Source organism: Bufo bufo, chromosome 1, assembly GCF_905171765.1.
Source record: "Bufo bufo chromosome 1, aBufBuf1.1, whole genome shotgun sequence".
NCBI classification, from domain to species: domain Eukaryota; kingdom Metazoa; phylum Chordata; class Amphibia; order Anura; family Bufonidae; genus Bufo; species Bufo bufo.
The window spans coordinates 470,317,832-470,345,625 of NC_053389.1; the positions used below are offsets into that span (position 1 = coordinate 470,317,832).

The 27,794-nt window shown below is 42.1% G+C and overlaps 1 protein-coding gene across 1 annotated transcript in view; it reads left to right on the forward strand.

The window, feature by feature from the left end:
- Positions 1–27,794, forward strand: part of PLXNC1 (plexin C1) — a 168,387-nt gene that overhangs the window by 124,210 nt on the left and 16,383 nt on the right. Inside the window, exons 22-26 of the mRNA XM_040408849.1 lie at positions 3,519–3,696; positions 5,401–5,504; positions 7,696–7,750; positions 19,955–19,989; positions 22,893–22,997. Of these exons, the coding sequence (XP_040264783.1) occupies positions 3,519–3,696; positions 5,401–5,504; positions 7,696–7,750; positions 19,955–19,989; positions 22,893–22,997 (477 nt within the window). The remainder of the gene's footprint in view (positions 1–3,518; positions 3,697–5,400; positions 5,505–7,695; positions 7,751–19,954; positions 19,990–22,892; positions 22,998–27,794) is intronic.

Below are 27,794 nucleotides of genomic sequence, written 5' to 3' on the forward strand. Positions count from 1 at the left end.
CCGCCCCCCCTCTATTGTAATATCATTGGTGGCCAGTGTGCGGCCTCCGTCGGCCCCCCTCCCCCTCTATTGTAATATCATTGGTGGCCAGTGTGCGGCCCCCCCTGGGCCCCCCCTCTATTGTAATATCATTGGTGGCTAGTGTGCGGCCCCCCCCGCCCCCCCTCTATTGTAATATCATTTGTGGCCAGTGTGCGGCCTCCGTCGGCCCCCCTCTATTATAATTTCATTGGTAGCCAGCGTGCGGCCTCCCCTCTTCCCTCTCCCCCCCCCCCCCCCCGCCCGATCATTGGTGGCAGCGTAGAGTTCCGATCGGAGTCCCAGTTTAATCGCTGGGGCTCCGATCGGTAACCATGGCAACCAGGACGCTACTGCAGGCCTGGTTGCCATGGTTACTTAGCAATATTACAATATTAGAAGCATCATACTTACCTGCTGCGCTGTCTGTGACCGGCCAGGAGCTGAGGGGTTAATTGTGCGGATCACAGCCCCCTGTAAGAGATCGGATGCTGCCAGGCAGCAGGGGGCAGTCATGTACACAGTTCGTAGTATATTCTAACTAGAAGCGTTCCCATCACTATGGGAACGCCTCTGTGTTAGAATATACTGTCGGATATGAGTTTTCACGAAGTGAAAACTCATCTCTGAAAAAGCTTTTATGCAGACGGATCTTCGGATCCGTCTGTATGAAAGTAACCTACGGCCATGGATCACGGACGCGGATGCCAATCTTGTGTGCATCAGTGTTCTTTCACGGACCCATTGACTTGAATGGGTCCGTGAACCGTTGTCCGTCAAAAAAATAGGACAGGTCATATTTTTTTGATGGACAGGAAACACGGATCACGGATGCGGCTGCAAAACGGTGCATTTTCCGATTTTTCCACGGACCCATTGAAAGTCAATGGGTCCGCGAAAAGAAAAGTAAAACGGCACAAAGGCTACGGATGCACACAACGGTCGTGTGCATGAGGCCTTAGTGTTACTGGTGTGACCAGTTTAAGTGCCTGTAGAAAAAAATTAGAATCTAGTGGTTCTGGTGCAAATGTCCCTGTACCTTTATACGGATGCCAGAGGCTGAAACAAAAAGTGGTTAGGGTGTGTATGGTCAGAGGAAATGTTGCATGATTTCTGCAAATATCTCTTATTGTAAATGTCCAATATAGGTGGCAGGGCAGCTGCAATGATATGCTGGGTGTTTTTTACCACTCTCTGCAACATCCTTATGTTCAACAGCAGTAGCGCTACCATACCAGACTGTGATGCAACTGGTTAGGATGCTCCCCACTGTAGACCTGTAGAAGTTGCAGAGGATCTGCTGTGACAGGCTTTGGAGGAAAGTGAAGGCGTTGTTGGGCTTTTTTTTTTACAATGTGTGATGTAAGAAGTGACCAAGTAAGATCCTCAACTGTTTGGACACCAAGTAACTTATAGAGGTTGTCTAACTTTAGCAAATGGCATTTATCATGTAGCCAAAATTAATACAAGCCCCTTACTAATGTATTGTGATTGTCCATATTGGCTCCTTTGCTTTCTTGATTCATTTTTTCATTGCATTATACACTGTTCATATCCAGAGGTTATGACTACCCTGCAATCCAACAGCGGTGATTGTGCTTGAGCACTGTAAGAAAATCGCCGGTCACCAGAGTATTCAAGCGCGGCCACTGCTGCTGAATTGCATTTGTTCGTATTCCCTGGATATCAACAGTGTATAGTGTGATGGAAAAATGAGTCAAGCCAGCAAAGAAGGCAATATGGACAATCACAATACATTAGTAAGTGCCTTGTATTAACTTTCTCTAGATGATAAATAACATTTGCTGAAGTGAGACAACCCCTCTAAAACTGCTCACCCTTTCCACCAATGTCCCATCAAAGCTTAATGTTGTGTGCATTCTATTCCCCTTCCTGAAGTCAACAATCATCTCCTAGAATTATAGAAGTAGTATACATATTTTATGGCTTTATAAAAAAAATGGTAAGCATAGATTCACAAAGCACAGACATGCTTTATAGATACATATACCCTAGGGACAACTGTTATCCACTGGAAATGTTTCTCAACCTAGAGCCAAACCTATAGTAATGTAATTCTGATCGACGGGGTTGAGAGATTCCATGTGCTTAACGGAGGCCAGGAAGTTGCCACTTGAACCATGTGGCCTGACGACATGAGAGGAGAACACTGTGAATAGCCCCTTATTTGTTGTGTATGGTTCTGACAAAAAAAAATTATGATTAAGTGCTCTTGCATGGCAAGACCACTTACTGTTATCTCACATATATATTCTTATTACTATAGCCAAATTTACCACCCTAACTCCTCCCACAGTTTTTACACTACATAGACAGTAATATACCAAAACATGCAGATTGTTCCCGATTCGTGTGCTATTACTTTGTGGAACGTTTTGCCGAATGGTTCACGAAATATCAGCGTTTTTGTGGCGAAATTGGTCCCATAGGAATGAATGGCGGAATGTTCAAAACTAGAGTGGGAGCTGACAAAAGCTAGAGTGGGAGCTGAAAAATCAGGACATGATTTATAAACTCCCTCCCACCTATACAAATCTTATATCAAAACGTTCAGCTATCCCTGCTGCCACTAAAAATGTCCACGGCTAAGCCATAGTCCTGATCGTTTTCACAATATGACCATTTGTTTGCAACTCACGCGGCCTATTGACATTCATTGAAACTCCACTCTAGCCACCTCAAATTTGAAGAGACTGCGACTGTGCCTTCATTTTTAATATTTCAGAGACATACTATGCATCAAAATGTAGGTCTCGGTCTTGTGATTATCACAATATAAAGCTCTTCGCTGTAGGATTTATATTTTTACACTACAACCGTTTGAAGATGGCAACCACCAGTGAAGTGAGCAAGTTGGAGCAGTTTGTTTTTAACTGCTCTTCTCTGCCCTTGCTGTAGAGTGAGTTGCCATAGCAACCCAGGTGTGTGAGCAGCCAGCAGAGTGACAAAAGCTAGAGTGTGAGCTGAAAAATCAGGACATGATTTCTAAACTGCCACCACTCCCTCATTTTCAAGCCCACCTACACAAATCAGCTGCTAATGTTTTTATAAATTTATGTTTTAATTTAACTGTGAAGCACTTTGGGCAACAACATTGCAATTAAATATGCTATATAAATAAAAGTTGAAATGCATTTCTCACTCTATCAAGCTTGCCATGTGCACTTTTTAAATTTGATCAATCAATTGGTTAGTGTAATGTTTACTATCTTTACTCACTCCAAACACTCCACACAGTTACTCTGCCCAGTCCAACCTTTCCACAGTTACTCCAGCCACTACAACCACACAACAGTTACTCAAGCCACTCCACCCAGTTACTCCGCCCACTCCAGTTGTAGACTACTGGTGAAGGCAAGAACACTTCACACAATTTCCCCAGAAATTGTAGCTTTTATAGTTTAGAAATATAATGCAATTATGACATCAATATCACATCAGTTGCTATAAATGAATGATGCAGTTTATTGTTGTTTTAGGAGCTAAATGTCCATTTTCCAAAAACATCAGAACACGAAGACGAAGATACCAGTCAATATCTTATAGTAACAGTTTTAGATTGTGATACAATTGGACAAGTGAAAGAAAAAATTCTTCAATCTTTCAAGATTAATAAAGGATATTGTTTTGAACATCCACTTTGTGATATTGGTTTAGGTAAGATCTCAAGATATGTTTGTATTAAGAGTTTAGCACTGTCTCAGTTAAGGCAACCATGATATTTCCTTTACACAACTCAATCATTTTTGCTCTTAATATACAATAGCTAAGGGATGGATTTAAATGATTTGATAAATTTTGAAAATATTTTTACTGTTTTACTGTTTTTATTTTTCATGGAGTAACCATGAAAGTAATTGCAAAATATGTGCAAGAAGTAATTGTAAGTAATTGCAAAAGAAGGTGCTTGAACAATAGATTCTAGTTAGCTAGTTTCCTGCAAAGGTCCACAATTGTCTTGTTTGTCTGCCCATGTACTGAAACTACTTCAGGAGGTGGACACTTGGTGGTTTCCCTGCAGGGAAGACTACATTCTGGCTGCCAGGATAACTTCCTTAGGAGTAGCCCTAAGCCAGTCAGTTCAGTGGCACAGCGGATTTGCATCCGCTTCTGTAACAAGTCTCCAGAGTTGAAATTTTATGGATGATACAATTGTTTACTAGAATAAACCAGAGAGATGACAAGCCCTCTTTAAAGAGGACCTTTCATCAGAAAAAAGTGTGTGCAATTCTTATACTACCTTATCGGGCTGCTGCCACTGATGTCCGGACCCTTTATTTTTTTAAAAGAACCCCCAGTTCGCCCGCTGTGCTGCCCGTTTGTTTTGTCGCCTCATATGCAAATGAGGCTTACTTGGTTATAGTAGGCGTTGACATTTGTTCTGCTGGGCGCGGTTATCTTCTCCCTGGCAGCAAGCGCATCCAATCGCAGCGCCCCGCTCTTAGCCAGGGAGAAGGAGCTCAAGTTCTCACGAGACAGACAAGCTCGGTCAAGTTCGCGAGAACTTGAGCTCCTTCTTGAGCACGGAACGGGACCCCTCAGAAGCACTACGGAGTGCTTCTGTGGGGTTGCGTCCCGTACTTCCATTCCGAAAAAAGATAGAACATGACCAATCTTTTTGCGGAACGGCCGGATCGCGGACCCATTAAAGTGAATGGGTCCGCGATCCGATGCGGCTGACCTACGGCCGGCGATCGTGCATTGCGGCCCGCAATTTGCGGGCCGCAGCACGGGTCACACACGTTCGTGTGAACTCGGCCTAAGGCCTCTTTCACACTACGGCTATTTCAGTGTTTTGCGGTCCGTTTTTCACGGATCCATTGTTCCGTTTTTTGTTTCCGTTGTGTTTTCATTTCCATTCCATTCCGTTTTTCCGTTCCGTTTTTCCGTATGGCCTATACAGTATACAGTAATTACATAGAAAAAATTGGGCTGGACATAAAATTTTCAATAGATGGTTCCGCAAAAACGGAACGGATACGGAAGACATACGGATGCATTTCAGTATGTGTTCCGTCTTTTTTGCAGACCCATTGACTTGAATGGAGTCACGGAACGTGATTTGCGGGCAATAATAGGACATGTTCTATCTTTCAACGGAACGGAAAAACGGAAATACGGAAACAGAATGCATACGGAGTACATTCCGTTTTTTTTGTGGACCCATTGAAATGAATGGTTCCGTATACGGACCGCATACGGAACGCAAAAAACGGCCCGCAAAACGGAAAAAAAAGACGGTAGTGTGAAAGAGGCCTTAGTCTGCTAATGCTCTATACTTTATTTGTACAAAATCTAACTATAAAAGAATGGTAACACTTCTGTAGTTTTTCTGTAACTTTGTTTCACTTCTATTACCAGAGCTTCACCACGGTCAGACATTTAAGGAGCTCTCAGACATAGATTCTTCTAATGTAGTGATGGACGGTAACATTAAAAAGTTAAACACCATAAAACATTATCAGGTAATTATATACAAAAAGGTCACTTCTAAGTCACTGTTTTCAACAAATTCATTTAAAGTGGTACAAACTGAAGGGCCATATAAAAAATAACTGGCATAAATAGTATCAACATTTGTTTAACCCGTTAAAGGGATAACTTGGCCAGTACTGTACTGTAACAAAGCAGAAATGCAATCACTTATTTCCCCTCCAGTCCATTTCAGAGCTGTGGGCCGGTCTGTGCTCCTTCCAGCCCCCGGCTTGTAAACTTCCGGATGGGGTCACATGCACTTGCAGGGAGACAATACAAGTATTTTCAGTGCACACTGGCTGTCACTAGGGTTGAGCAAATCGAGCTTCAGATCATAGATCCGAAGTCGATTTGTTAAAAAACTTTTTTGCAGTTTCCGTGTACAGCATTAAAATATATGTGCTCCGTTTAGGAAAAAGTTGCATGAGACTTTGGTAAATGACTTCGGTATTCCTATCTGTGTATTTAAAAACATTTTAAAATAGGAATCCAAAGTCTGTTTCAGTACCTAGGTACCCGTCAGTACCAAAGCCGACTTCGGATTCCTATTTTTAAATGTTTTTAACCCTTTTTACCCTGGAGTTTTTTTGTTTTTGCATTTTCGTTTTGCGCTCCCTGCCTTCCCAGAGCCAAACCTTTTTAAATTTTTCTGTTCACATGAGGGCTTGTTTTTTGCGGGACAAATTGTACTTTCCAATACCACCATTTCATATCATATATGATGTAGTGGGACCAGTTACTTTCATCCTCCAGGTCAGAAAGAATCTTGAAAAAAAAACTAGAAAAAAAATCAGTTTTATTTTTTCGTACCATATTTTGACCCTGTAACTTTTTTGTAGGTATGGAGCTGTGTGCCATTTTTATAAGAACCATCTGTACTTTTCATTGATTCCATTCTGGGGTGTGTACGACTTTTTGATCAATTTTCTATTTATTTTTCTGTGGCAAGTGAAGCGACTAAAATAATCTGCCATTTGTACGTTTTTTCCTGTTTTGCCATTTTCCCTATGGGGAAAATATTTTTATATTTTTATAAAAGGGCCCATCCCTCTGTCTAACCACTGTTGTCACAGTTGCTATTGTTTTCTCTGTACAACATTAGAGTTTGGCCTCTTGCACACGACCGTATGTCTTTTTTTAGTATTTTGCGGTCTGCAAAAAACGGATTCGCAAAAAAATATGGATGACATCCGTGTGCATTCTGTTTTTTGTGGAACGGAGCATCTTGCCCCTAATAGAACAGTACTATCCTCGTCCATTATGCGGACAATAATAGGACATGTTCTATGTTTGAACGGAAATACGGAAACGGAAGGCATACTGAGTACCTTCCTTTTTTTTTTTTTGCGGATCCATTAAAATTAATGGTTCCATATACGGACTGCAAAAAACGGAACAGAAACAGAAAAAAAATATTCGTGTGCAAGAGGCCTTTAAGTGACTACTGAAGCTTGATTTATTATTGCTATGTACAGTTTTATGGTATGAGCTCCCCATAGTGATGGTTGCAGGTAGTCATTTTAATGTTACTTGAATGGAAGAACCAGCTATGGAGCTCTGTAATACAAAAAGGGGCACTGACACTTATAAAGATACATTCTGAAATTATGCAACTGTTTGGCCAATTTATATTCAATAAACCCAAAAAAGTACATTAGTATGTGTGAATAATCTACTGTATAAACAAGAACAATCATTATGTATCTTATTTTTCTCTCACTCACTCTATATGAAGCAACTGTTCGGTTGCTCATCATTGGTAGATTTTGCTCTATTTTTATAAATAATCTCTACATGTAAATGCACCTACATAGAATGATATGTGACTGATTGCTGGGCAGGTCCGACTGCTGTTATGTCCCCGATTTCCAATACATTACTAGGAATATAATTATACATTATTATATTCCTGAAATTATGTTTTCATTTTATTTACATTATGCAGTTAGGGACATAATCCTAGGTTCACTCTATAGAACAGTAGAGATGTTGGTTGAGATCCTGTCCTGTGAGATTAGGAAACCGTTTCCTCAAAAATATATTGCATGGACCTGTAATATGTTCTTGTGAAGTTGACCTTACTGCAATCAAACTCCAGTTATATAGAATAAAATCAGTAAAAAATTTTACATTACCACTGTTGAATAATTAATTGTTCATGATCTTGACAATTTTTTCTAGATTGATAATGGTGCAACAATTAAACTCATTGTGAAAAAAAATGGTGACCTACCAGGTAACGTAATAATTACTGTACATCTTTCAGACTGCGGTGGACTGATTCTTGAGAATAAATTCTTTGTTCCTTTATTAGTGTTTTCAGCCTCAGGCCTCCTGCACACGACCGTAGGTGTCCCGTTGCCGTATTGCGGACCGCATTTGCGGAAGACACAATACATGGGCACCGTTCCGTGTGCATTCCGCATTTCGGATGCGGACCCATTGACTTGAGTCCGCAAATCCGGAGATACGGAACGGAAGCACGGGACGGAACACTTCAGAAGCTCTACGGAGTGCTTCCGTGGGGTTCCATCCCGTACTTCCGTTCCGCAAAAAGATAGAACTTGCTCTATCTTTTTTTGTGGAACGGACGGATGCCGACCCATTCAAGTTGAATGGGTCTGGATCCGTCCTGGCGGCCACACTAACGTTGCCCGTGCATTGGGGACCGCAAATTGCAGTGCCCAATGCACGGAACGGAGCGAATACATTTGTGTGCAGGACGCCTTACAATGCATTTGAAAAGTCTTCAGACCGGTTCACTTTTTCATGTTTATGTTACGGCCTTTTGCTAAAGTAAAAAATAAAAATCTAGTTTTCCCAATCTGCACTCAATACCCCATAATGAGAAACAGAAAACAGAATTTTAGAAATTGTTAATAAATTATTAATGAGGTAAACTAAAATTTTGCACGGATATAAGCATTCAGACTCTTTGCTATGACACTTGAAATGTAGTTCTGGGGATCTTGCATTTCTCTTGAACTTTGTAAATAGAACAAAGCCCAGCAATGTATAAACAAGTAATCCTCCTGCATAAAATCAACTTGTTTCAACCATAAAACAGGTCTTCTTCATAGATTCATAGTATAAAGTATTCAGATACAGGCATATAACTGCAACACAAAAGGCATCATATATATGATCATGTGCACACTATGCACTTTAGCTTACATAGGCAGTACAACCAGAAAACTGAAGGTGCGTTTTCTTGAGCAGATGAATGCTATCACCAACAAAAATAAAAATCGTAACATCTCTGGCGCATCTAAACACTTTTTGGAACAACATAATAGTAAGGTTGCGTCCCTTAGTTTAATTGGTATAGAAAAAGTAAAATTATACAAGCGAGGGGGCAGCTTCAAAAAATTATTATTGGAGAGAGAAGCTTTCTGGATTTTTACCTTAAACACAGCTCACCCTTATGGAATGAATTATCATATAGATATTTTATTACATTATTAATATACGATTGTTTCTCATTCCTACATTATTCTACATCGTGTCATTATATTATTTACTCTTTTTTAGTGCAAGTCAGTCTTCAGCCACAGGCATTGACTTCAAGAGTTAATATTATCTACATTTTACCCTACACCTGTACTGCGGGCTTTCTTTAACATTTTCAATAGATTTTATTCCCCCTTTTTTTGCTTAAAAAGTAGTTTATGCCTGTATCTGAATACTTTATACTATAAATCCATGAAGACCTGTTTTATGGTTGAAACGCATTGATTTTATGCAGGGGGTTTACTTGTTTATACATAATTTTTTTATGAAGAAATAAAGAATCATTGATTTTACTCGCTGGATCCATTTGGACTTTTTTGCCATTTCTCTTGAAATGGCACAGATCTGTAGAAGGGTATAAAAAAAAATTCTGCTGCACTGAAAGTTCACAGTGGCCTCCATAATTCTTAAATTGAAGAAGTTTTGAATAACCAGGACTTTTCGTAGAGCTGGCCACCCCACCAAACTAAGTAATCAGGAGAGAAGGGCCTTGGTAAGAACAGTGACCAAGAACCCTATGGTCACTCTGGCTGAGCTCCAAAAAATCTTGCAGATGAGAGAAACTTCCAGAAGGTCAACCATTACTGCAGCACTCCACCAATCTGAGCTTTATGGCACAGTGGCCAAAATAAACTACTCCTCAGTAAAAGACACTTGAACGCTGCCTGAAATTTGCACCTAAAGGACTCTGACTGAGAGAGAAGATCCTCTGGTCTGATGAAATCAAGATTGACATTTTTTGGCCTCAATTCTAAGCGTTTTGGAGGAAGCCAGAAACTGCTCATCGCCTCCCCAATACCATCCCTACAGTGATACATGGTGGTGGCAGCATCATGCTGGGGGGATGTTTTTCAGTCACTGGGACATAGAGACTGATCAATATTCTTAAGGAAAACCTAATCCAGAGTGCTCTGGACCTCAGACTGTAAGCTTCCGAAAAGATAATGACCCTAAACACACAGCCAAGACAACATAGGAGCTGCTTAGAGACAACTCTGTGAATGTCCTGTGAGTGGCCCAGCCAGAGCTCTGACTTGAACCCAATTGAGCGTCTCTGGAGAGACCTTGAAATGGCTTTCCACTGAAGGTCCCCATCCAACCTGACAGGGTTTGTGAGGATCTGCAGAAAAGGATGGCAGAAAATCACCAATTCCAGGTGTGCAAACCTTGTGGCATCATACCCAAATAGACTGGGAGCTGTAATCACTGTCAAAGAAGCTTCAACTAAATACTGAGTAAAGGTCCTGAATACTTACGTCAGTTCAATATTTTAGTTTTTCCTTTTCAATAAATTACCGGTAGCAAAGATTTTTTACATTCTTTTTTTAACTTTGTTGTTAAATTTAGTTTTATTTTAGCACAAAGTCGTGATATAACAAAATGTGAAAGGGTCTGAAGACTTTCCGAAGGCATTGTCTATGTTGCTGTAAGTGTGCTTGTTGAAAATCTCAAATGAAATTTATGGCAGGAAGGATTTATGTAAGGAAACAAACAGAAGAAAGATTGATACCACAGAATATCAGTACAACAGTCAGGGGCGTCGTTAGGTCAAAACATTTGGGGCTGGAGCCCCGGATGTTTTGTCCCGTGCCCTGAATGTTTATGCTGGTGGGATTTTTATTTTATTTTATTAAGCTATTAATAGCCGTCTGGGTAATCCCACAGATAATATCCTCCAACCCCTCTTGTACTTGTTCTGCTACTTGCAGGCTGAGCGAGCATGAGTTCAGAATTTCAGTCACTTCGGTCCGCAATTCTGTTCTGCGGCGCATGATCCCGCGAGAGGTCACGGGTCTCGCAGGATCACACGTCGCATAACAGAATTGCGGACCGAAGTGACTGAAATTCTGAACTCATGCCCGCGCAGCCTGCAAGTACAAGGGGAGTTGATGGGTTCCAACTTCCGACACTTGTTGATGGGTTCCTTCACAGATTACAACTGATTCTGGCATCCCTGCAGCACAATCTGTGATTAGTTTATAGTTGGGGAGTTTGCTAAATTTTAAATTAGGCTGACCATAGGTTAGGATGATCTGTGGGGTTGCCCAGACGGCTAGGCCCTTCACTGTAGTTATTAACCCCTTTCAGCAGTCCTCTATTCACTGAAGGGGGACTGCTGAAAGGGGTTAATAACTACTGTGAAGCCCCCCCCCCCCCCCCGGTGGTGATGAGGGCATGGCTTCATGGGGTGGGGGCGTGGCTTCACTGGGGCTCATGCCCTGGATGTCTTCAGACCCTAGCATCGCCCCTGACAACAGTGAAACAAAATATTGTAGTAGGAAATTCAAGTCTGGAGTTCTGTACCTAATTGACCACACCATGGTAAAAGAACAGTGCCACTCCATTCTTTGTTAAAAAAAAAAAGTTAAAGGCCATGGACACCTTGTAAGTGTGTATACATAGATTGCTGTCAGTCATTGATAGTTGCACACAGGGAAGGTGTTATCAGTGATTGATAGCATTCTCTGTGTAAGTGTGTACTGTATATACATAGATAGCTGTCACTCACTGATAGTTGTATACAGGTGAGGTGTTATCAGTGATTGATATCATTCTATGGGGGAGATTTATCATTCCCTGTGTGCTTAAAAAGTGGAGTTAAAAAGTCACAACTGTGACTTTTTTTTAACGGTGACGTTTTAAAAAATGGTCGCATCTCCCTTTTTTCGCCGCCCTCACCTTTTTTTGAAAATGGGGCGTGGCTAGGGTGGGAAAGAGTAACAGCGGCCCTGAGCTGTCGTAAATTTCTGGTTAGGCGCACAGACTGCAGGAGGATGTGCCTAATTTATGATGGGGCATGCACCTCATCATAAATTTGGAGCATCCTCCAGCAGCACAGGGGATATCAAGACAGGTGCAGAAATCCCTAGTCTTGATAAATCTCCCCCATATGTATACAGAGATAGCTGTTAGTCACTGATAGTTGTACACAGGGGAGGTGCTATCAGTGATTGATAGCATTCTCTGTGTAAGTGTGTATACAGAGATAGCTGTCAGTCACTGATAGTTGTACATGGGGAAGTGTTATCTGTGATTGATCGCATTCTCTGTGTGCGTATGTATAGAAAGATATCTGTCGATCACTGATAGCTGCACACAGGAGATATCTTTTCAGTGATTGATAGCATTCCCTGCATAAGGTCAGTCACTGATAGTGCAGTGCGCCAGTCCTGCAGGGTGAGCGAATGTAAGGTCACAGGGGTAGTTAACAAACCGAGGGTTGCTCTTGGTACTCACAGTTTTTATATACCCTGGGCAGGCGTACAGCAGTGATGGAGAGGCTGGCACATGGATCCTCTGGGGCACTTTCTGTGTATAGGGACCAGGCCAGGTGGTAGGTGAGGTGCCCTGGGTAGGTTTAGTGTGCTTGTGGCAAGATCCCTTATAGTTCGTGACGCCAGTGCCGGTAACGGTGGCACACAGATTTGTTGTAGGAATAATTGAGGTACACAAAGTTGCAGTGAACCAGAACTTCTTTTTACTGAACAGTTCAACTATATACAGTCCTCAGTTAGTTCCATATGCATAATGTTGAATACAGGCAGGCTTGACATAAATGGCAGGCAAAGTCTTTGCAAGATACTCAGAGGGAAAAACACTTACAGATCAGGCTGCACTTTTCCTCAGATCCTGTCTGGCTTTCACCAAGGCCCGTATGCCCTATTGCTGGCTTTATCCTTGGGTAGGGAAAACTTCCTCTGGTATATATCTTCTTGCTGTAAATATCCTTCTGCCCTTCAGCTTTCTATTTGGCTGGATGAAATGGCTCTGCTCTGTACTTCTTAAGGTGCTAATTATGTCCTCGGAGGTAACTTCTTCCCCTGGTGGCAAGCTAGGAGCCTGGGCTATCTAGCTGCATGTCAGAAGCTGCTTTTCAGCTCCTGCCTGGCTGGAGTCAATCTTGGCTTCTGACCACACACACCCTCTCTCTGGTCTGGACCTGACTATATATACTAGGGGGTTCCCTAGCTCCCTCTACTGCCTAGGAGGAGGAACTACACCCCTAACAGGCCTGGTACACAGGAGACAATATAAAAATACACATTACAATACAATATAAAATACTATGACCGTAGCTAGAAATGCATGGGCATCATAGCAAAAAAAAATTATTGCCCCCCCCCGTGCCATCCACAGATCCCCCTCCCCTAAATAGTGCCATCCACAGATCCCCCTCCCCTAAATAGTGCCATCCACAGATCTCCCTCCCCTAAATAGTGCCATCAACAGATCCCCCTCCCCTAAATAGTGCCATCCACAGATCCCCCTCCCCTAAATAGTGCCATCCACAGATCCCCCTCCCCTAAATAGTGCCATCCACAGATCCCTCTCCCCTAAATAGTGCCATCCACAGATCCCCTCCCCTAAATAGTGCCATCCACAGATCCCCCTCCCCCTAAATAGTGCCATCCACAGATCCCCCTCCCCTAAATAGTGCCATCCACAGATCCCTCTCCCCTAAACAGTGCCATCCACAGATCCTCCTCCCCTAAACAGTGCCATCAACAGATCCCCCCTCCCCTAAACAGTGCCATCAACAGATCCCCCCTCCCCTAAACAGTGCCATCCACAGATCCCTCTCCCCTAAATAGTGCCATCCACAGAGCCCCCTCCCCTAAATAGTGCCATCCACAGATCCCCCTCCCCTAAACAGTGCTGTCCACAGATCCCCCTCCCCTAAATAGTGCCATCCACAGATCCCTCTCCCCTAAATAGTGCCATCCACAGATCCCCTCCCCTAAATAGTGCCATCCACAGATCCCCCTCCCCCTAAATAGTGCCATCCACAGATCCCCCTCCCCTAAATAGTGCCATCCACAGATCCCTCTCCCCTAAACAGTGCCATCCACAGATCCTCCTCCCCTAAACAGTGCCATCAACAGATCCCCCCTCCCCTAAACAGTGCCATCAACAGATCCCCCCTCCCCTAAACAGTGCCATCCACAGATCCCTCTCCCCTAAATAGTGCCATCCACAGAGCCCCCTCCCCTAAATAGTGCCATCCACAGATCCCCCTCCCCTAAACAGTGCCGTCCACAGATCCCCCTCCCCTAAACAGTGCCATCCACAGATCCCTCTCCCCTAAACAGTGCCGTCCACAGATCCCCCTCCCCTAAACAGTGCCGTCCACAGATCCCCCTCCCCTAAATAGTGCCATCCACAGATCCCCCTCCCCTAAATAGTGCCATCAACAGATCCCCCTCCCCTAAATAGTGACACCCACAGATCCCCCTCCCCTAAATAGTGCCATCCACAGATCTCCCTCCCCTAAATAGTGCCATCAACAGATCCCCCTCCCCTAAATAGTGCCATCCACAGATCCCCCTCCCCTAAATAGTGCCATCCACAGATCCCTCTCCCCTAAACAGTGCCATCCACAGATCCCTCTCCCCTAAACAGTGCCATCCACAGATCCCCCTCCCCTAAACAGTGCCATCCACAGATCCCCCTCCCCTAAATAGTGCCATCAACAGATCCCCCCTCCCCTAAATAGTGCCATACACAGATCCCCCTCCCCTAAACAGTGCCATCCACAGTATCAGGTGCCTTCCCCTCCCCCCCCCCATGTGCCAGTCAGTATCAGGTGCCAACCCCCCCCCCAGGTGCCAGTATCAGGTCAGGTACCAACCCCCCTCCCCCCATGTGCCAGTATCAAGTGCCCCCCGCTCCCCCCATGGCAGTAACAGTCGGGTATTAAAAAAAATAAAATAAACACTTCTACTTACCTCCATGTCAGCGATGCGATGCAGCCTCTTCCTGTGTCCCGCCCTGAATGTCCATATATGGAGTCAGTGCTTGTATTTCAGAAAAGGTTTCTGCTGGGATTCGAACCCACGACCTTCTGTATCAGAGGAAAAGCATCTAACCACAAGACCATAAGAGCAGCCTTGCTGCTGTTTGAAAAATTATGAGACTTCTACCGTTATAGCTGGCTAAGTGTACAAATATACACATGACAGCTGCTCATATATAGAGATATAGCAGAGCTGAGTGTGCTGGGATAGCTGTCATATAGAGATATAGCAGTGCTGGGTGTGTTGGGGCAGCTGTCATATGTAGAGATGTACACTTAGCCAGCTAGAACAGTAGAAGTGTCAAATTTTTTCAATCAGTTGCAATGCCTCCTTTATGGCTGTGAGGGTTAATGCTTTGCCACTGATACATTGGAGGTTGTGGGTTCGAATCCCAGACACATCAGGAGACTTTAGAATACAGTAAGATTAGATCACATTAGCGAGGGGGCCTGAACATTAAGACTGCTGCTGTGAAGGGGCCCTGAACAGTAAGACGTCGATATATTTAACTAACTTGAAAATAAACTGTCGGGCCCCGAAGCAGCTGCTTCCCCGGTAGTTACGCCACCTCCTGGCTGCCTGTGTGTAGTGTCTGTGTGTGTTAATAAAAAATAAAAAAATAATTAAAAAATTAATGCGGTCGGACGTAGGGCCCCATAGCCGTTGCTATGGCGATCCCTACGCCACTGACCATGACCATGTTCCACAGGAGGTGGAGAACAATGTGTAGTGCCCACCCTTCTGTAGTGGGACACTACAATAGCTGTATACGGGGACATATTATCAGTGATTAATAGTATTCTCTGTGCAAGTGTGTATACAGAGATAGCTGTTATTCACTGATAGTTGTACACAGCGAAGGTGTTATCACTTATTGATAGCATACTCTATGTAAGTGTGTATACAGAGATAGCTTGTCAGTCACTGATAGTTGTACATGGGGAGGTGTTATCTGTGATTGATAGCATTCCCTGGGTGTGTATACAGAGACAGCTGTCAGTAACTGATAGATGTACACAGTGCAGGATTATGAAAAGAATGATAGCATTCTCTGTGTGCGTGTGCATAAAAAGATAGCTGTCAGTCACTGATGTACAGCTGTACAGGGATGACATCTTATCAGTGATTGAGAGCATTCTATGTGTAATTGTGTATACAGGGATAGATATAAATGTATAAATTACAAGTTTCACAGAATTGTTCCCACTAAACTATATATCAATCTGTTCAGCTCCCCCTGCTCTTTAATAATATATATGCTGCCCGCAGAATACATTGCATTTCGAGGAGACACGCTCTCTTTAAATGAGTTTGTCTGAGCTCCAGTGCAGAGATAAGCTACTAGGCAGCTCCTCCTTAGTTTTCCCTGTGAAAGGGACAAAGCAGCCAGTAATATAATATATGTAAAAAAGTATCAGTTGCAGAGGACAAGCAGTTGAAACGTTTCAATAAACCAATGTGATGAAGTGAAAACTGCAAAGGAGGAAGTTCACTGACTACAAGTACACAGAGCAACATTTTGACAGATACGCACTCAATCTTTGCACTTTCTCTACCCCAATTAAGGCTACTTTCACACTGGCGTTTTGGCTTTCCATTCAGGGCTCTCACAAGCAATCCAAAATGGATCAGTTTTGCCCTAGTGCATTCTGAATGGAAAATAAGCTCAGAATGCATCAGTTTGCCTCCGTTCAGTCTCCATTCCGCTTTGGAGGCGGACACCAAAACGCTGCTTGCAACGTTTTGGTATTCTTCTGACGAAACTGAGCCAAACGGATCCGTCCAGGCACACAATGTAAGTCAATGGGGACGGATCCATTTTCTATGACACAATCTGGCACAATAGAAAACGGATCCGTCCTCCATTGACCTTCAATGGTGTTCAAGACGGATTTGTCTTGGCTATGTTAAAGATAATACAAACGGATCCGTTCTGAACCGATGCAGACGGTTGTGTTATCTGAACGGATCCGTCTGTGCAGATGCGTGACAGATCCGCACCAAATGCAAGAGTGAAAGTAGCCTAAGACATAAGTGTAACGCCATCTTATTTTTTACCCCTGGCAACAAAAAGGCTACCTACAGCCCTAGCATTAGTTTGATAATTCTCATTTATTCATGCAATTCATTTTATCATTTCAAAGTTTAGAGATTAACATGATCTAGCCTAAGAAAATTGGAAAAGGACAGCTAGTAGCTAAACACTAAATGCAAACTTTGCATGACAGCAGAAAGGGCAGACACAATATGACCACAGAGCAGAAGTCACAGACACAGACCTACAAACAGGCTATGGCAGCACGATAAGCGGCTGCAGCTATGCACAAAACACAAAGTGGAGGAAATTACTGGGTTTCTCAATAGTCACTTCCTCTGGAATGTCCTGATACAAGCAATACTTACAGACCAAGCTAGTATACTCCAAACTGTGAAGTTAAAGGAGTTGTCTGAGATGAGCTTTTTTAATTGAGATTAGATTTTTTTTTATTGGGGCCCAAGCTGTGAAAGGTGTAAAATATCAAAATAAGCATTTCTTACCTGTTGAATCGCTTGCAGTTCAAGCGCTTCTGTTCCAGTAATTCCCATCGGTTTTTGTTTACAACAGGCATGCTAAACCTGCGGCCCTCCAGCTGTTGCAAAACTACAACTCCCATCATTCTCGGACAGCCAACATCTATCAGCCTACAGCAGGGCATGGTGGGAGTTGTAGTTTGACAACAGCTGGAGGGCCGCAGGTTGAGCATCCCTGGTTTACAACAACATGTGACTGCTGCAATCAATGACTGCCTGTGAGACCAGTGATTGCCTGCAGTGGCCACATGCTTTTGACATGCTATCAAAGCTGCAGCCCTGTAAACAAAAAACTGTCAGAGAGGACTAGAATCGTACTGGAGCAGTGGGAGATTTGGCAGGTAAGTCATGCTTATTTTGTTATTTTACACCATTCGTTGCCTGTGCCTCAATTTTTGCTAATCTCGGGCAACACCTCTAAACTGATCACCAACATGTTGATACAAATTTAGAAATTTATTTAGGAAATTATTTTACCTTCCATAATTTATCAATGAGAATACACACAGTGCATGTTATGTTGGCATATGATGGCAGCACTACAGTGATATATTGCAATTGAGCATATAGCTTAAGGCTACTTTCACACTTGCGGCAGATTGATCTGGCAAGCAGTTCCGTCGCCGGAACTGCCTGCTGGATCCAGCAAAACGTATGCCAACTGATCAGGATCCTGATCAGTCTTAAAAATGCCTGATCAGTCAGAAAAATGCATTGACATGCCGGATCCGTCTTTCCGGCAAAACGGATCCGGCATGCGCAGACCGGAAGGACGGATCCAGCATTCCGGTATTTTGAATGCCGGATCTCGCACTAATACATTCCTATGAAAAAGGCAAGTCTTCAGTTCAGTCATTTTGACTGATCAGGCAAAAGATAAAACCGCAACATGCTACGGTTTTATCTCCAGCCAAAAAAACTAAGGACATCCTGATGCATCCTGAACGTAATGCTCTCCATTCAGAATGCATGGGGATAAAACCGATTGAGCCCTTTTGACGGAACTCAGTGCCGGAAAAGAAAAACGCAAGTGTGAAAGTACCCTTAGACATCATGAAGATGAAAATGTCATATATGCAATCTGTCATCCATATTCAAACTATGATAAACCTCTCAACATTTACCTAAATATAGTAATAGAGTAATGAGCGAGCACTCATACACTTGGCAACCAAATTGACATGTGCAGAAAATATTTATTATATCCCCATAAAATACAAGTAATAAAATTTATAAGAACAATGTAGCAATAATATACAACATTACAATCACATATATTGTGGTAGATATGATCAACACTATATTCATATAACTCAATAGTGTCGATAAATTCAATAATATATATCACACCAAGAAACTTCAAGTATATGCTGTTATTTGGGAAAGAGGGGGTATTATCTTCTAGCGCTCTATCCCAATTTGGGAAACTGAATGTCACTGAAAATGTTGTAGGTGTATTCACTGGGAGCGCAATATGTTCATAAAGTGTCCACAGGAATCCTGATAATGTGAAAAGTCTCTTATAGCATATCCTTTTAAGCTCGATATGAGCTTTGGATTGGAGAAAACTTTAAATCGATGTTTGGCTTACCGTCTAGCGTCTGCTGTCTCCCTATTGCTTCAATGGAGCTTTAAATATTTGCCGGCTTATTCAGTCGCTCCATACAGCAAGCTGGTTTAAATTTCGCAGGAGTTCCAAAGATCGCAGGAGTTGGTGAAACAAGTGATGTACCTGCATTGAAAAGCCTCCGATAATACTGTATGGCCATACAGAAGAAAATCTCTACAGTAAAGGATTAACTATTCTTATCGTCGAAAGCTGCACCAAAGGAAATTGCGGAACAGAGTGGCAACTCCTGCGATCTTTGGAACTCCTGCGAAATTTAAACCAGCTTGCTGTATGGAGCGACTGAATAAGCCGGCAAATATTTAAAGCTCCATTGAAGCAATAGGGAGACAGCAGATGCTAGACGGTAAGCCAAACATCGATTTAAAGTTTTCTCCAATCCAAAGCTCATATCGAGCTTAAAAGGATATGCTATAAGAGACTTTTCACATTATCAGGATTCCTGTGGACACTTTATGAACATATTGCGCTCCCAGTGAATACACCTACAACATTTTCAGTGACATTCAGTTTCCCAAATTGGGATAGAGCGCTAGAAGATAATACCCCCTCTTTCCCAAATAACAGCATATACTTGAAGTTTCTTGGTGTGATATATATTATTGAATTTATCTACACTATTGAGTCATATGAATATAGTGTTGATCATATCTACCACAATATATGTGATTGTAATGTTGTATATTATTGCTACATTGTTCTTATAAATTTTATTACTTGTATTTTATGGGGATATAATAAATATTTTCTGCACATGTCAATTTGGTTGCCAAGTGTATGAGTGCTCGCTCATTACTCTATTACTACATTTGCCTTTAAGAGAGGGTGGGGTGATTCCCTCTATATGAGCTTGCAGCACCATACCTTAACTACTTGCTAGTGAGCCACCACAACCTACCACTATTTACCTAAATACCTTCTGTGTATTTTTGTTCAGATATGGAATATTCCAGGGACCATTATTGTCATTTGGTAAGTAGATTTAGTTATATATTATATTATTAATAATGTGTGGTTATGTTAGGCCAAAAAATAAAGGTTTGCAGAATGTCGGATTTCAATGTTCTTATGTAGAAGAAAAAACATGTGGTTATTGTATTCTATGGGAGAGGGGTAAATACCCCTAAAAAGTGATCTATCTTTATTTTAACACACGCCAGAAAAGTAGCATACACCACCATGTATTTGCCTATATCTTGGAAAATTACTTGTATTGCCCCATATTGTTTTTTTCTGGGTATAGTATTGTTTTGTAATATTTGCCACTAATGACCAAGAAAGTTCTCGCAGTGTGAAGGTAATAACAGCTCAAACCATTTAAATACTGGTTGGGCTTACAGTAAAACCTCCAGCTAGGCACCTAGAAAGTGTGTATGTCAACAATATAACTGTGAAAGATGAACTGACAGCAGTAAAGCACAATTTCAAAAAGTATTCCAGTAATAATTTCATATATAGTCCAACAATTATAAAAGTAAAAGGTCATGCAAGTAGTATTGGGACACACCACTTAAATGGGCTTTTGAGAGTAAAATATGACCTGTCCTATCCAGGAAAAGCAAGACTCATATCTCTAGCTGTTATACAGCCTGAGATATGTGAGGTGGAACAATCCTCTCCAGGCAGCTGTGTTCTCAGGAAGAGCAGGAGAGGACAGACAGTGGTGGTAGTGCTGACAAGCTGAAGGCAGAGGAGGAGTGGTATAGATCCTCCTTTCACTGTGTAACTGTACATTGTCCCACCGTTGTACTGCTCCATTATTGGAGTAGAACAGTGAAAATAATAGGAATAGAGTGTCACACACCCAGGGGGTGGGGTAGTGACCACTGAACTCCACCCTCACCCCTGTCCCTGCCTACTTGCCTCGCAAGTCCTAGCGACAAGGGACAACTGGTCGACAAACCCTTAGCTAGGATAGTGCAGGGAAGACAAACAACACATAAACAGAAAGGTCAAACAGGCCGCATCAAAACCAAGAGAGCAGAAATGGTCAGGACAAGCCGAAGTCAAACCTGGAGAGCATGCCAAGACCAGAGGATGAGACAGACAGGAAATCGGAACCCAAGCAGGAACAAACAAACCAGGTGAGTATCATGCAGGAAGGACCTAAATAACAGGCAATCTATGGCCAGCAGATTGCCTGTTTAAATAGAGCGCTGGTGGAGTCATGTGACGTGGCCAGCGTCACATGACTACTGAGTTCTGATGCAGCCGAGCGCCGAGTGATCAGCTTGGCCCTATTGTGGTTGTCATGGGAACGGGGCGACGCCGGGCGTGCTGATGACAAGAGCGCACCCCGGCCATCCCCGCTTCCCAGAACACCGCATCATGACATGGAGTTTCTGCCAAATGACCGAAATCAATGCCAACAGATGGATCCCATTGACTATGATGGAATGTGGTTTCCACTGGAAAATCCAGTCTTTTTTATAGAAGCTGCAACAGATCCTGATGGAGCCTCTGATGAAGATATAGTTACATAGTATAGCTGAAAAAACACATCCATCTATCAATTTAAACCACGGTATGGGTAGGGATGTGAATTAAGGGAAGGGAAGCCAGAATTCTACCCATTTTGATAAGCATTAATGTTATTTACATCTTAGAATTCAACTAAACCTTTTTTAAACTGTCCACTGTTGCTGCTGTGACCACCTCCTGAGGTAGACTATTCCACAGATTCACAGTTCTTATGGTGAAGAAGCCTAAGACCTTTGAATATGTAGAATAGTCAACCTCAGGAGGTGGGCATAGCAGCAACAGTTCAAAAACTCCGTTTAAAAAGACGACACCCAACATGGACCTCTGTGCATGTTATCAATCCCCCCCCACCTCCTCAAATTTGCTCTATGATTGTCACATATGGGGGTGAGTCTTTCTTTTACAGAAAAGGAGATGAGTGTTTGCCTATCTTATCAGCCCTCTGTATGTAATTAGGCTGTTTTATTGATGTTTACTGTACGGATCACAATATCAAACCTGTTGCACCAAACACACTAAAATCAATAAAGTTTACATTTTACACTGTCCCTCCTGTCCATACTGGATAAAACATGAACTACGCTTCTCTAGTGATACCATTACATGCTGCAGTAATAGCAATAACAAAATTATGACTTTCTCATATACTTATGACAGATGAAAAAAGTTTCCTTCAGTCACTATAAACTATAATTTTCAATCCGTTTTATAAAGTGAACAAGCACGACAAACCACAGAGCAAACTGCCCCTCTGCATAGGACTGCACGGTTCAGGGGCAGCACTGAAATAGGTGTAGATGTATTTGTCATACTATTGTGGTTCTTTGCTTCTCCTTAAGAGCTCATTCAGTCACACCTGTTCACACAAAATCATATTTGGGTGCATTTTAATATAAAAAGAAAAAATTTGTGTTTTTTTAATGCTGCAAAACTCAAAATATGATCACATTACTGGTAAGAAATAACACCCCATAGTAAGCTACCCGCCTTTTTACACATGTAAACTTGATCGTTCTTGTTTGGTGGGAGTGGTTGAAACCTTACCTATCCACAGGATCAGTGGAGGTCTGCCCACTGGGGCCCCCAACGATCACCAGAATAGTGGTCCTGTGCACCAGTTTGAATGCAGCAGCTGTACTTGCAATCTCCGCCTGTCCCACAGATAATGAATGGAATGGCGGAATGCTTGCTCAACTTGCCACTCCATTCATACAGGCGCCCAAGACCTGTGGATAGGGGATAACTTGATTTCATAGCACAACCGCTTTAATCTAGTATTTCTGTATCTGCAGGAATAACTTTAGGTGGAATGTAGAACCATTTTTGTTATTCTACTTTTAGTACTAAAAATGTGCAGACTAACATCAAAGATTGTTTTACTGTTTTCTTTCAAGGAAATGCCTGAATCTGGGGAAATAGAACTACATAATCATGAAAACAGAGGCAAACACAAGTTTAAAGTAAAGGAATTATATTTGACAAAGCTGCTTTCCACAAAGGTATGAAATAAAACAGACAAAATATAGGAAATAATGTATAATCTAAGATGCTGTTGAAGTGATCCCACCGCGTGTCTTTTGCTGTCTCATCAGAGAGCAAGATATAATTGAAGGAGAGAAACTGAGCTCTGTAATATATAGGCGTATGTTATTTGGAGTAGGAATTCTGAAAAAATAAATAAACAGCAGGGCAAATCCCTACAGGACTCCTAGAAAAGAAAGTAAGAGTCCTGGTTACCTGCCAACACACAAAACAGTAACCGCTAGCCTTCTGCATACACACTGATATAGGGAGAGCTGTCAATCAGTCTTTGTGGGTGAGGTCATCAGGACTCTCATTGTCTCCTCTAAGAGTCCTGTCAGGATTTACTCTGCTTTCTACTCAGAAATGATATAAAACTGTATATCACTATATATCCCTCTATTATATCAGGCTCTCAGGGCACCAGAAATCACTTAAAATGTTCACGTTAACCTTTTATATATGTACAGCTTACCTAACTGATTACACTTAGCAGAGAATGTATCAAGATTGATGCGCCTAATTTATTAAGAGGTGTAAACTTCTTAATATGCCAGAGTCAAATTTATGCCAGCTATGGGTTTTTACCAGGCTGAGGGAGGCCACGCTCCCTCCGCAGAAAAATGGACCAAGTGGTCATGGTGCTTTAATTAACTCTTTGTTTTAATGATAAATTAGTAACAGGTTGAGGGGGATCTAGCAGAGTTTTAAGAATCTTTTTGAGATCTCAATTAGAGAGGAGCGAAACTTCATCAAGGAATTTGATTTGTTACGAATTGCCTTCCATTGTATGCAGCGGGTGCCATGACAGGGAGCGGCGATCACATCGACCCCACCCTCCCCCGGCCATTTAACCCCTTGAATGCCGCGTTCCATGCTGATCGTGGCATCTGAGACTCACATTCCCCTGTTACTCCTATTAACTGGCCGTCTGCGCTGGTGATGTCACCGGGCCCACTGCTAGGCGTAAGTCTACACTTAGCATAGAGAGGAGAAGCCCGGGACATCACCGGCAGTAAACAGAGCCTTGCACTGTATGATATAGCATGGCAAGGGGGAGCATCGGACCAATGAAATACTGTGATGCTCCACTCATATATAGTAAAAGAATAAAGAAAAGCTCATATCCAGGTTCAGCCCTGAACCCAGAGAACCCCTTTAAGTTTGCTTTATTAAAGGAGTCACTCATATTCAAGTGTTTTATCCCAACTACCAGTAGATAAAGATTTTCAGCCTCTGCTAGGTCCTTCTTTAACCAATAGTAAGGTATACATACTTAGGCACACATGGGACTTTGTGTTATAATAGGTACTTTTTGTTTCCGTTTTAACATAAATTAATAAAATTACATTTTAATTATGATAACCACTACTTACTGTTCTTCCCTAAAAGCACAGGAAAAAACACCAGCATTTACCCTTCATGTGTACTGGCAGGAAGCAGCTGCTGCTTCAGAGAAGTGAGATCCCACTCTGTAGTGTGTGCTGCCACCTGGTGGCTATATTATATAACAGGCTCAATTAACAGCTATGGGGAACATTGGCTACTGAACAGGACTTCAATCCCTTCTGTTATGTAGCAGCTGCTTCCAGTTTGCTGCTGATGTAACTGGGAAACAGCGAAACACGATTTATCCCTGGAACGCACATTTAAATATGCCCCTGCACATATAGGTTGACATGCAAAAAGATTATTAATTCTACTTTTTTGTATGTCATTAACTAATTTAATGAGCATCTTAATTTTATATACAGAGTAACATGTTCAGCTGGGCATGTATACAATCACATCTTCCCCTGTAAACAGAGGAACCTTACAATCTAGTTTTCTGGTTCACATGTAAGTGGGTTGAAAACAGCCTTGATCTCACCCTACAAGAAAAGTGTTTTCCTTAGGGCCAGTTCACACAACTGATTTTGAAATACACGTTTAAAAAAAATCAACGCGGAATCCACATGTCTTTTTTCAGCATGGAAAAAAAAAATCTGAGCGGAATACATGAGACCAGTACTTTTGTTGGAAGTTCCACCTGTGCCCGACTGCATTCTTCCTGCCAACCTAAAGTGTGAAGCCAAGGGCCAAAAAGATCTTTTTGTAAGGTCTTTTTACACACATAAACAATAATACAAAAACTCTAGGGATACTTTGGTATATGCTTTGAATGGTAGCTGATCTGACTGGAGAAAGCCCATGAAAACATCAGAAAAGTATAAAAACTGCATACAGATGTTTTCTTCATGACATTTTGAACCCATGGACGAGCTGCTAGAAGGAAACGACACTTCATGCATTGAGTACCCTCTTTTTACTTAATTTAAAGAACACCACCGAATAAACCTGAGAGTAAATAGTCTGACATTCTAATTAACTGTAATATTAGTCATTACATGTAATTATTTATTTTATAATACAGTAGCTGAAAATGAAAAAAGAACACATGGAAACCCTAATGCGATCGAGCTGAGATTGACAAAGGTGGTGGTGCACCCCTTATTTTTAGGTTTTGCAGCAGGGTATAAGTTGAGGCAGGGTCACATTAATACTGGGAAAATGTGTCGCCCCCATCCAGTCACAGATATTCTTGATACAGGAGACGTCTGTTGATTGAGCTGGCCATGGTTGCGGCTGGATACCCTAAAGAGCATGTTGTGTAAGGTGGGCAGTGTGTGAGTGGGCGGCATTATTTTATTGGAGCATCTCCAGAGTGAAAAAAGACATTAGAACTGGTTCCATGATGTCCTGGACATGCTCTCTATCCACAAATGCCAGAACGGAATCCCCGCACCCTGACACCTGGTGTTGGCCCTGTGCCACTGCACTATGGCAGTGGGAGCTTATAAGCCCCTCTTGTGAACACTGATGAGGCCATCATTATTTTGATCACCGAACACTTTTATTTGCCATTAAAGGCCACATCAGGCTGGATAATAAATTTGGTATACAGTTGGACACTTTTGTCTAACTATGCAAACTATTGGTTTTATTCATTTGTGCAGGAATGTTGGCATATTTTTTGTGCAAATGGCACATCATAAGCCACACCCTTTTCAAACAAGTAGGGATAAAATGTAGAAATTCTACTTTACTTTGTGACCATGACATTTTAAAACATCCATTAAATTCTGGTAATAAATGGATGGGTGGATGGATGAATGAATGAATAACTGGATTAAATCATTTTCACAATTCTGACAGAAGAGGACAACTCTAGGCAGGGGTGCATCTAGCCTTTCTGCTGCCTGATGCAAAAACTGAAACGGCGCCCCCGCCCCCCATGCCAATTTGTTAACCTAACACATTTCCCTTCTGTTAAATACATTACATACAGAGGTACAAAACATACAGGGTAATACAGTCCCACATACCTCTTACATCCACATCTTCTCCATTCGTACCAGACCAACATGATGATTTTTTTCAATCATCTCTTGTCTCTGCAGAGTTTGACAAACAGACATCTTAGTTTCCTACTTTTCCATGCTCCTCCCTACCTTCTGAAAACCCCATACTGCCACCTCTAATACTGTGCCCACTGTGTTTCCCAATACTATACTGTAGAGACAGATAATCCCCCTGAAAATACTAGTACCACACAGATAGTTCCCCCTCAATAATAATTGCCACACAGTGCCTTAAAAAATAACTGTGCCCAGCAAATAGTGTCCCTGAAACTTAGTGTCGTAAACATAGTGTCCTCCAAAAATAATTGTGCTAGGCTCCCAATGTAACCGTCCCCAAAGTCCCACCAATAGTAATTATCTGCCAGAGTGCACAGTGCACCCAATAGTTATCATGTCCCTAATTTTGCACCAGAAGTAATAATGCCTCCATAGTGCCCCCAGTAGTAATAATTCCCCCTATAATGTGTGCATGTACAAAAAATACCCCCTTGCAATGTGTGCTAGTACAAAAATGCTCCCTTATAATATGTGGCAGTACAAAAATACACCCTTATGTGTGCCAATACCGAAAATGCTCTTTTATAATGTGTGCCAGTACAAAAAAAAACTATTAGTGCCCCCTGTAGAACAAATGTCACATAGTGGCCACCTTAGAATGTGTGCCAGTACAAAAATGCTGTCTTATAATGTGCGCTAAGTACAAAAAAAATGACTCCTTATGTGCCAGTAAAAAAATGCTCCCTTATAACGTGTGTCAATACAAAAAACGACCCCTTTTTAGTTCCCCAGTAGAACGGATGTCCCAATAGTGGCCCCTTATAATGTGTTCCAGTACAAAAATGCTGCTTTTTACAGCCGCAATGTCCCCATAGTGCTTTCTCCAGTTACAAAAGAATGACCCCCACCCCATTGTGGCCCAACAGCATTCTGCCAATTAAAAATAATCAATTCTAATACTTACCTCCATTTTGCTGTCAACCATGCAGTGCAAAACACAAACCTCTTCTAATCTGTGCCCTGAGGTCTATGCAGCCCGACTCAGGCAGCGCGATAATGATGACACTGGCCTCTGATGGGCTACAGGAACTAGGACTATAGCCCATTAGAGGAAAGGGTGGGTCAGGGAGACATCGCTCCTGTGTTCTGTCGCGGCTTTCAACTGTATTGCTGTCCTGAGTACAATGATGCAGTTGAATATGTACAGATGAGCATTTTCACCCCTGACTCTAGGTTTAATATTCTTCTTGTTGTGGGATGTTATGTGCTTTAGTAAATCACTTTATAAATAATAGGTCTTATAACACCTAAAGAGAAAATTGTGCATAAAATAAATTTTTATTTAAATTCATAATAAAAGACAATCAATGCATAAAT